This window comes from Tachysurus vachellii, chromosome 12, assembly GCF_030014155.1.
Source record: "Tachysurus vachellii isolate PV-2020 chromosome 12, HZAU_Pvac_v1, whole genome shotgun sequence".
NCBI lineage: Eukaryota > Metazoa > Chordata > Actinopteri > Siluriformes > Bagridae > Tachysurus > Tachysurus vachellii.
The window spans coordinates 21,215,180-21,226,952 of NC_083471.1; the positions used below are offsets into that span (position 1 = coordinate 21,215,180).

An 11,773-nucleotide genomic window follows, 5' to 3' on the forward strand; every position below is an offset into this window, starting at 1 on the left:
TAATATCTGACTCCGGAGCTGTCTGCATGGCAGGAAATTGTCACCTTACCATCATTAACTGTCGTCCCAATAAATCAGCACCATCCAAAAGGAAATACATGACCTTAAACGTGTTTTAATGTTGAATTCATTCATTCATTCATTTTCTACCGCTTATCCGAACTACCTCGGGTCACGGGTAGCCTGTGCCTATCTCAGGCGTCATCGGGCATCAAGGCAGGATACACTCTGGACGGAGTGCCAACCCATCGCAGCGCACACACACACACTCTCATTCACTCACACACTACGGATTTTTCCAGAGATGCCAATCAACCTACCATGCATGCCTTTGGACTGGGGGAGGAAACCGGAGTACCCGGAGGAAACCCCCGAGGAACGGGGAGAACATGCAAACTCCACACACACCAGGTGGAGGCGGGAATCGAACCCCAACCCTGGCGGTCTGAGTCGAACGTGCTAACCACTAAGCCACCGTGCCCCCCCATGTTGAATTCAATTCACTTCAATTTCATTTGTATAACATAAAAAACGGCATTGCCACAAAGAAACATTGCAGAAATCCCTATACAGATTTAGATCCCTAATAAAAAAAATTTAAAAAAAAGCTGAGAGTGAGAGAGGCAAAGAGAGAACTCTCTGAGGCACAATAAATACCAGCCTTCGACGGAAACCCATTGCCTTCTTTGTAAATCCTAATTATGTTATTATGGAATTGTTACACTATACAGACGTAGGAGAGGAAAAGTGTCCTGAAAGGATGTCCAGTATGAGCAGCTTGTGAATAAGAGACGTGCGATAGGCATCGGACAGCTTTAGGAATACAGCAGGAGATCTTAGGTTCGTTTGGGGGGAGGCTAGTGAACTATTTTGGGAAGTCCAGATGTTTATAGTGTCCATGTCATTTTCTAACCTTCGCTGTCAACCCCTACTTGAACTGCATTTATTATTTTTAATTCAGCTTCCTACTTCTTGACTTGACTATCGACTGAAATCCAACCATAATTCATGCAACCTCTGAAAGAGTCAGTGACGATCTGAGATCAGCTGCTGGTCCAGAACGATCTCTGGATCATTCAGCATGTGTGACTGGTTAGGAGTACAGCCCCAAGCTAAACATTGCAGTCACATCAGTGCAAGTGTTTCACTTCAGGATCATATGCTTGTTTATAGCCATTAACGGTTTCCAGGTGTGACATGGCTCCACAGTGGTGGTGTAGAGAAGACTGCATTGAGACTTGGTGGTTAAAGCTGAAGGTAAAGGGCCAAAGCAGGGGCCCTAAACTGTTATCCAATACTAGGAGTATTATTTGCATATACTTATGGAGTTTATACCCCAGTTATTTTTTATTCTCGATTCTGCTTGGCCAGATGTTTACTTTCCATAACGGCAGTGCAGTAGGAGATTTATATATTAACATTCTTATTGAGTTAATTCTAACAGTTTATACAAGGACTCGTATGGTGAACTATCTACATAAGCAGATTTAAGAAGCGTGTAATTGTTGAGGTTTTTTGGGGGGAATCCCAGAGTAAGCGCTTATAACATAATATAACAGATGTAACGAGTTTTACGCCACATTAAGGACTTCAGGACAGAGCTTTTTGGTTTGCAGTTTCTCAAGAACATGGCAAACTTTACTTAATTAATATTAAGAGACAAAGAAAATCTGGTTAGAATACAGAGACAATGTTTAAATCTGTTATAAGTGATAAATTGCGTCAGACAACATTAAAACAATATTAAATGTCCCACATAATAATATAATGTGGGACATGTCAAGTAATAAATAATAATTATAATCTTTGGCAAGTGTAGATAGAGCATGAATATAACCTCATTGAAAAAGTGTTTATAACAGCAAGCCCAATCAAGTATTATTTCAATATCTAATATATGCACAAGACAGGACATGCAACCTAGTGGAGAATTATTCATGTTTTTCCGAAGATTTCTGAAAGGCAGATGAAACAACACACAGATTGACTGGTCTGCTATTAGAAAAAAAATGGAGACAAAAGGGAGAGATGGGCTTTCATGGTGAGCTCATGAAGATGAAAGAAAGAAAAAAAAACAACACAACAACAAAAAAAAAAAAATAGCACATGCACATACACATTCTCACATAAAAATGAACGACAGATGAGTGTTTTTGAGGCACTCCCAATACCTTCATTTATTTGGTAATAGGAAAGTGTATACATATGGGACCCTTCATAGTGGGCTCTAAAGTTACACATGATTTCAAATTTTCTTTGCCCGAAAAGTATTTGCTACATACAGATACAGAAGTAGCTGCAAAAATAAGCATTAATCACGACGGATAACAAATGAAGCAGAAGCAAGCATGTAAAATTATTGCTTCCAAAATGAGTAAAAAACATTAATTTGGGAGCAGAAAATAAAAAGGTAATGAAACATATAGTTCAGCAGAAAAAAGGTTTCATCAAAGGCATCCTCAGTTAACATTAAACGCAAAGTAAAATGTTCAACTTAGATTAAATACAATGCGGTTACGAATACAGATGCTTACTGGATTACCTGCTAGCTGACACTACAGATTTAGCTGGAATGTGTTGTTAGGCCTCTGTGCAATCTGCCGCTATATCATTAAACCAAAGATACAAATACATTAGCATTAAATATAACAGTTACGAGGACTAAAGTAAAGCATAAACGTGAGTCTCAATCAAAATGTTTGAGTTTTTATTTTATTATTTGTCAATCAGTTTGTAAGAGAGGAATACATAAACATGAAAACTGGGGAAAGTAGTAAACTTATATAGACCAACTTGGAACATTGATACTGGCATCAAATTTCTCCTTGCATACTCGATTTAAACCCCTCTTTCTGACCGTACAATAAAAACTAACGTTAATATAAAGTAGTTGTGAAGATTTTTTTGTGGAAAGCTTGGGCTCCTGTCTAAATAAAGACAGTGATCTGTTAAAAGTACTCTACTTAGGCTGGTAGATATCTGATAGCAAAATGAAACAAAGAATCCGTTCTTCACACAGTGTAAGCAAAGGACAGGAAAGAAAAGAAAATTGAAGCCTAAATACCTGACATTCCCCTTACACATAAAATTTAAGATTAGGGACAAATCTAGGATTTTAAAAGCGATTCGCTCAGTGTTCATGAATGTCATGTCATGTTGAGGAATAGCTACAGTACGTATCGTAACGTGGAGGTTACAAGTCCTGTAACCGAGATTAGGCACATAACAGTGGTGGCTTCACGTATGTAGAAGAAAACCGTAGATTAACGACGCTAAAGTGACCAAGCCAGAGAGAGGCAGTTAAAACAATAAAGGGTGAAGTGTGAGAGGTCTGAGAGGTAGCGCTCAAAGTATTAGTGAAGGTCATGACAGTGAAAAATACAAACATTTTATTCTACTGATCAACATAAATTTGGGAACGTCGATCCCAGGGAACAACTTGTAAAGAATAGCATGGGCTTAATGTATTTAAATATTTTCTTCATTCTTTCCCCTGGGAGGATCCACACACACAGTTTAATTATCAGCTTTGGAGGCTGCTTTTGACTTCCTTCTCATTTGACTGGTCAGATGCACTGGCCGATTATAATAGTTGGCCAAGCTGCACCAACCATGAGCTGACTCCATTATCAAACTTGAAAACTCCATTATCCCAAAAACAATACAAAAAAAAGCCCCAACCGCACTCCAGGGCTATTACTACCATCTTTCTTTACTGACGTAACAATACAGGTCTGGAGATAATCTGCTCCCCAATGGGAGTATTTGGTGCTTACTAATCTTGTGGTTTCACTGGAGCTCCACAGTATTTGAACCAAGACCACCAAGTCTGGCAGAGAATAGTAATCTGAAACCATTCGACTTTTTCCATACATCACAGAATCAAACCCTCCAGATCTTTTAACATCATTCATATTGAGTGTTTGCAGTTCTATCCAAATCTCAAAAAAAGAACAGTAACACAGCTCTAAAATGGGGAGAGACTCACTTTCTCGTCTATAATTTTGAATTAGAATTAATCAGTAAGGGCAGAGTTCTGAGAAATAAGCGGAGAAAAAAGCCCACTTGTCCAGTTATGCAAAGGGTACAGATTGCTCCTGTGGGATCTTCAGACAGTCCAGAAAGAGGATACCCCTCATGCATTTAACTGGACAACATAAGAATGAAAGAAGGAGGGAAAAGGCAGGCATGCTTTCCTCTGGCCAGATCAAAGCTGTGTAGAGAACATAGAAAGGAAGCAAGTAATCGGCAAGGAAACGGGAGTATGGGGTGGCGTGTGTGACAGACAGCTCTGTAGAGAGTTATCGTTCGTTTCAGATACAACCCTTTAAGCCTGTTTTTTTCAGTAACCAGTCAAATGTTTGTTTTTAGTGCTTTACAAGTGTATCCTCATTTGGTGAAGGCAGCCACGACGGCCCACAGCAGCTCGTTGGCGTTACTCTTCAGGCTCTCGCCCTCGGGCTCAAGGTCAAGCAGCTGTCGCACCCTCTTCATGGCCAGGTCGTACTGCTCGTCCAGCAGAGGTGCGAACGCGTTTTCCAGAACGTCGGACGAATGAGCCAGGAAGATGAGTGCCAACAGACGCTTGTCCATGCGCTGTGGGTCATTTACCCACTTGTCCAGCACGGCTTCTTGCACCTTCTTGATGAGACGCTGCTTGATGTTGCTGTTAGTGAGCGGGTGTGTCGTCATGTCGAACAGCAAGAAGTTCTGCTTCTCTGTGGTGAGCACGCCCTTCTCTACCAGGTTCTTGGCGAGGCGTTCACGCACGTTCCGCAGCTGGTAGTGGAGCTTCAGCGGGTTCCATGTTTCACCTTTGGGAGACAGCATCTCATTAGTAAGAAATAAAATTTTTTTTTTAAATAATATAAAATAGGAAAAAAACCAAAATGTTCTTCTAAGCTGCACTGCATACCGCTACAATAAAATCTGAATGTTTACAACACTGACAGCAACATGACTATAATCAGTGTAAGACTAAACATGACAGCTTTCTGGTTGATAGAAAAGCTGCTTTCTGGTAAAGCTGCATGAACCACGGACATATTTCTTTTTCTCAAACTAGTCCACTTATATATGGCATTTTATGCATATTTTATCAAAGCAGTAAACTAAACAATTGTTATTTCATGGCTGAAGCTTCAACACTCCTCAAAAACAAAGAAATAATCTTAGAAAAGCTGAACATTAAACTGTAAAATACATGGGGTACTAAACAAAAGAAATATTTATATTAATTGAAATTAGGTCTAGATTTTTCAAATGATGCTCATCAGCTCAGCCCTTCCTAAGAAGTGTACGCATTTTAAATGAGTAATCTGTAAGTAATGCATGGTAAGATTTAATCCCTACCACTAAGGAGCTCGATCCAGCTCTGGACAGTCTCCGGAGGCTGGGTCTCTTTAATGTGTTTCAGAGCTTCATCCAGGAGCACATCACCAGTCGGAGCATCAGATTTACAAATGACCTGTTAACAAAAGGTGACAGATTATATGCTATCCATTTCGTCAACACAAAGAGGTTCACTCAGGTTTCAGTGCACCAGATTACATTAACATGAGCGACGTCAATAACAAACCAACCAACAATTATAAAAGGACTAAATGATGCAGCTCAGGTTTTGTAAAGAAGATCGAAATTCAAATGAGAAAAGCTTTAGTGCCTTGCTCGTACATCCCTAAGCAAAAGTGGAAGAGAAGGTATTACAGAGCGCCCCCTTGTGACACAGCACTATATCTCAACACTGTTTTCTCCTAAAAACCTCGAGAATTTATTTGAAAAAAGATGATCTCAATATTTCACATGGTAAACTGACACACCTTTCCTGTTTATGAAACAGTTTTGGATTAAGAATGGAAGGATTACCCATTAGACAGCTAACATAATTAAGCAAGAGAAGCCAAGATGACAGAAATCGTTATGGAGCTGTATTTACTCCAAGGACCCCACCTTTCTGGCAAGAAGGCTTTTTCTCCTCATGCCACAGGCCTCCAGCTGCAGCCTCCCTCGTAAGGCGAGCTCAATGAGCATGCATCCACGCAGCCCTGAGGATATGCAGTCATTCCAAAATGATGTGTAGCCCTGTGAGGTAAGACCAGGTTTAATCAACTGTGGTGGGAAATAAACAATTTATCTAGTTAAAACATCTAGTTAAAACACTGAACTATGTATGTTTCTCAAACAAGACCGAGTTAGACAACTCCTTAACAGTGTCATGAACTGTGAGTCCATATAGCTAAATATATATCAGATCAATATTCTTTCATTTTTGTAATCAGGAGCATTAGGACTATTCAGTTCATTGATAAAATGATACACTTAACACATATGGCTTAAAGTTTGTAGACACCTGAAAATAATATGCAAGTGCTTATTGAGCATCTTTTTCCAGATAGCCCCCTCTTTACTGTTATAAAACGCTACACACATCTGGGAAGGCTTTCCACTAAATTAAGTAGTGTGTCTGAGGGGATTTACCCATTCAGCCACAAGAGTATTAATGAGATCAGGGACTGATGTTGAAAGAGAAGGCCTGGACTGCAGTCTGTGTTCCAGTTCATCCCAAAGGTGTTCAGTGCTGTTGAGGTCAGAGCTTTTTGCAGGATATTTGAGTTCTGCTACTCCAATCTTGTCCGACCGTGTCATTATAGACTTCAATATGTGCCAAGGGCATAATCATGCTAGAATATGTACAGGCCACTTAATTCTAGCATCACATGCTTAAAATCCTTTATTATAATTCCTTAATAAATAGATTATTTTTATAATCTCTAAAAACGTTGAATGTTTAATTTCTTATCTGTCTTTGGAACCGCAGGAAAAAAATTTGTTACAGTTTGACAGACATTTTTTCCCCTAATCGCCCATTGATATACGACTTATTGTTATCGCATTAACGAAACAACAGAGGAGAATGCTATACATGGTATGGTTTATGCCGCCCATTAACACTAAATTTCAAGTTCTAACACGAAACAGGGCTGATTAATATTATGTTATATACTGAACAATTAAATGCTACCATACATAATTAAATCTGATACAATCCCTATACACTTAGAGTACATCAATACACAGCTGATTTGCGGTAAAATCATGAGCAATAACTTCTCTCGAATCCTTGTGCCAACTGGAAAGACTTGTTCCACGTCATTGAGCTGTTGGATGAAGTCATTATCTTTGTTTCCTTTGTGTTCTACCCCTCCTTGTACTTTGCACAGCTATATTACAAACCATTTCATATTCTAAGATTTCAAGTTATTTAGTTCATCTAAATTTAGTCTGTGTATCTACCATATTTATGTTAATATTTGGCATGGACCAAAATTAAGACTTATATAGTAGCAAATCACAAGGATAAGGCCATATTCCTTTTCCTCTTTTAAAAGAACTTCCAGTAAAATGTCTTTGTGACCTTGACAAAAAGACAAAGTTGTTGGCCAACTTCTGATTATGAGCTGTAGCTGAATACAATAGCTGAAGAATAGGAGTCTTTATTTTCAACATGTTTAACCTTAAGCAGCTCTGGCTGTGTGTAGTAAGACTCAGGGACAGTATTATAAATGTAGTGTAGTTAATAAACTATTAATAACTAGGACTTCTTATTAAGGCATGGTGGTCACATGAGACACTTCTTATATCATTGTCAGTTATTTCAGTAGTAGTAGTAGTAATAATAATAATAATAATAATAATAAAGTGTAGTCGTCAGATTAAAATGACACTTCAAGTGTAATACTACAACAATAGCTTTATGTACCAGATGTGGTTTTAACCAAGCCAATCTTAAGCCAGTCAGCTGAATCATGCATGTTCCTTTATATATATTCTTAGAAAATAAATATAATTTCTCGGTTTGTGCTCATTTGAGGGCTGCATTAAGATGGAGTTCAGAAGGAAGGCACTATTCCTAAAATACACCTTCACAAGTGAGTAAAAAGTTTGTTTTATTGGACATGGAGCAAACGCTACTGTTCATTTACCAACCGTCTAACTCAGATAAAACAAAAGTATCATGACCAAAATGTATTGCACAGCACATAATTTACTACATTTATTGGTCTTTAAATCAAATTGCTATACAATAACGTGAATAAAGAGTGTACATTAGGTGTTAGCAGCACAGGCTAACTGTACTAATGAGAAACCCTCCAGAGACAGCAGTATATGTATGCATGTATATGAGTAATTTAACGTGATACTGGTTACTATTCTATCAGTTTCAGAGTTGAACAGGACATGAACACTAACCCTTATACATGATACTGTTTTAACAACCATCACTGAATAAACATAACTTCCAAGAGGCTTGTTCAAGAGGCCTGAAAGCTGTCTGTGTTCAGATCTTAATAAAAGTGAGAGCATACAAGTAGTGATAGATGCAAATAATTTCCTACCCTGATTGATACCAGTCTGAAAACTTTATGAGATCAGCATTCTGTTGAGTTAATTGTGCAATCACATCTGAGTGATCAGATTATTGTTTTAATCCCTCAAGTCTGGATGAAACGCCTGGTTTATATTTCACAAAAGAGAGACAACCTGTTTGCATCAACCCTTCAGAAACGAGCGTGTTTAAAGCTCTACAAAGTGAACTTCTGAAATTAAAATGAAATGAATATAAATGACACCCATATTTGTAGATGTCAGAGATATTTAAAAGTCTAAATGACTAAAATGTTTAAAAAAAAAAAAAAAACTCCTGAAAAACAGTCTTAAGTCAATACTTTCATACAAACTCAATATTTACTCTGCAGCTGAACAGAAGTGTTTGCCTATTTTACAATCACACTTTTTACATAAAGGGTGAAGTTTTTTTTTTACTTTTAATTCAAGTACAAATTAAAGAATCAAACAAATTGTACGATATTAAAGTTATTATATTTACGATTAATTCATTAAGTTGGATGACTTATGTCTATGAAATAAATAGAATATGAGCAAAATGTGCAGAAATATTAACAGCCCTTGGTTTAGACTTATATACATTCAGATATATAATGTAATATAATAATACAATAACATAATATAAAATAATATAATGTAATATTACATTTTATTATATTAGTTATATTACATTATATTAGAACATAATATAATATATTATTACATTATATTATATTAATGTTACATTATATTACACACACACACAAACGTGTGTATATATATATATATATATATATATATATATATATATATATATATATATAAATATTAATGTTATATTATATAACGTAATATAATATAACAATATAATATAGCATAATATAATATATAACACAATCCAGGCGACATTTTCACGGATGTAAAAACTAAATATTTTAGTGAAGAGTGTAAACAACTGACTGCTAATACGACAAGTTGATTAAGCTAATTTCTGCTAGCTGGCTATTTTTTCAGCAAACAATCCCGATAAAAGTTTTCCGTTACACCTTATATACAATAATTAACTAATAAACTTGCCGTTGTTGACGTTATCAACCTCACAGATAACAATTGTTGCGTTCAGGAGTCAAACTGACGTCCGTTTCCTCCGAACATTAGCTAGCTAAGAAGCGACGGCTAACTAGTTAGCTATGTGTCAATATCAAACGTTACCATTTATGCTATTTGTTTATATAGCAACGGATTATTATTATTAGCTGGTTAGCATTTTGTCGTTAGCTCAGTGTGTGAAAGTTAGCCTTGTTTATTATTAAACCCGAGCTCAGTAAACTAACCTCGCGGTCTTTCAAGCCCAGAAGCAGCACTTCTTCCATTAGGGTCAGACGAGTTTCTTTGGAGTCGCCGCTGTCGTCGTCTTCCTGCTCGTCTCGGCGGTGCTCGTCGTCGTCGCCGCGCGAGCTCTTGTCTTTGTCGGCGGCGGCGGCGGCGGCGGCGGTAGCACTGCGCGAGGCCTCGGTGCGTCTCTGCACGAGGCCCGAACTCCGCTGAGTCAACGAACTCATAGCGTTAGCCGCACACAGGAAAGAAGAAAAACACGTACACGCACACACACGCCAGCTTCTCAGACAAACTCCTGTCTGAGGTTGGAGTCTTTTCGTTTAAATCTGATACATAAAAGGTCACCGAGCCCTTATTAACATCCGAAAGATGTTCGGTTTGGATAAAGAACGCGGTGTAATTCGTTACCGAGTTAGCTTCAGGTCGTACTTTCCCGTCGCCTCAGTCACAGCTGCTAACATGGCGGCCGTCGCTGACGTCAGCAGTGGATGTGGCACTGAGCCTCAGGTAACTCCTGAGAGCACAGGTTTACTTTCCCACCATAAACAAACCTCTGTTAGATTTTATTTCATTCGTGCATTTGTTTAACAGCCCATAAACAAACAGATACGAACTGAATAAAGCGGCTATAACAAGTTAATTACGACATACTTTATTTGGCCATTTGACATTTTATGTACTGTATATAACTTCTGTACAATTATATATACAATATACATATTATATATTGTATTTTTCTATACTCCTGATTCTCTACACATTGTGCCTTATATTCATCTGCACTATTTTATGTATGTGTGTACCTTACTGTACATTCTGCCTAATATTTCGTGTGTGTGTGTGTGTGTGTGTGTGTGTGTGTATATATACATGTATGTATTTAGTGGACTTGTTTACAGTGTCTGCACATTATTTCAATGCCATAACCTTAGAACCATTTACTTGTACTTTTCAACAATGTCCACACATCTCTACAATTTATATTTATTCACTGTATATATGTTTACACACACAGGTTGAGGTTATATACTGTGTGTGTGTGTGTGTGTGTGTGTATATATATATATATATTACATTACATGTTGTACATATGTTTACATATATACCTATATATACCTATATGTACATATACTACATATTTATCTACACTTGTCTATTTGCACAATTGCTACTCTGTGCTTCTGGTAGATGCAATGCCAATTAAGTTCTATCTATCTATCTATCTATCTATCTATCTATCTATCTATCTATCTATCTATCTACTCAGATATGTTTCTAAATCAGAAGCGTTTTCTAGTCTAGCATTTGAAAGACTGTTTTCCACCAAAATGGCATTTAAAGTCTAATTTCAACCTTCATTCCAAAGTTTAACTAATCTCCTTCACTCACCTTCAGTAGCTGCTTTATCCTGGTCAGGTTCATGGTAAAGCTGGATCCTGTCCTGGAAATGCTGGATGTAAGCCAGGAATACAGACTGTATGAGACACCATCCTCAGAAACTGGGGAAATTTAGAGTCACCAATCCTTATTCCAGCATGTTTCAAGAGGTGGGAAGAAACCTGAGACCCCAGATATACATGGGGAGAACATTCAAAACAGCATACAGACAGTAACCTGAGCTCAGGATTACACTGAAAGCCCACACAGTTGCCTATAGCACTACTGTCACCTAATTTACCTTTTTTTTTGTGGAAAAACACTACTGCTGACTGAATTGACAGAATTCTAAATTCACAGAGTTCTCATTTTTATTATCAGCATCATCCGCAACAGTCTCTGTCTCGTCTTAATAAACGGTTCACAGAGCAAGCTAAAATTTTCATCTGCTCAATAATAATAGTCCAGAGTCTTTCATATTGTATAATCATTAATATTAATTTGTACGTAGATTTGCTGTCAACCATTTATTTTGATGAACTCTCCCCTTTAATGTAATTAATTCTTAATTCAGTCTTGTGATTTTAAAGTAGTTCAACATTTTCTTCATAGGAATTCATCTGTAATTATCATCTTTTTGTTAAGCTCTTTTAAACATACTAAAATACTGTAA

At 37.4% G+C, this 11,773-nt stretch overlaps 1 protein-coding gene across 1 annotated transcript; it reads right to left on the reverse strand.

Moving 5' to 3' along the window:
* Positions 1-2,148: 2,148 nt before the first annotated feature.
* On the reverse strand, positions 2,149-10,215 carry golph3a (golgi phosphoprotein 3a). The gene is made up of 4 exons (XM_060882800.1): positions 9,720-10,215; positions 5,950-6,081; positions 5,353-5,467; positions 2,149-4,814 (listed from the first exon to the last, which is right to left on the reverse strand). Exons 1-4 carry the CDS (start codon positions 9,945-9,947, stop codon positions 4,390-4,392), a joined length of 900 nt encoding a protein of 299 aa, XP_060738783.1. The 5' UTR covers positions 9,948-10,215; the 3' UTR covers positions 2,149-4,389.
* Between the last annotated feature and the right edge of the window lie 1,558 nt (positions 10,216-11,773).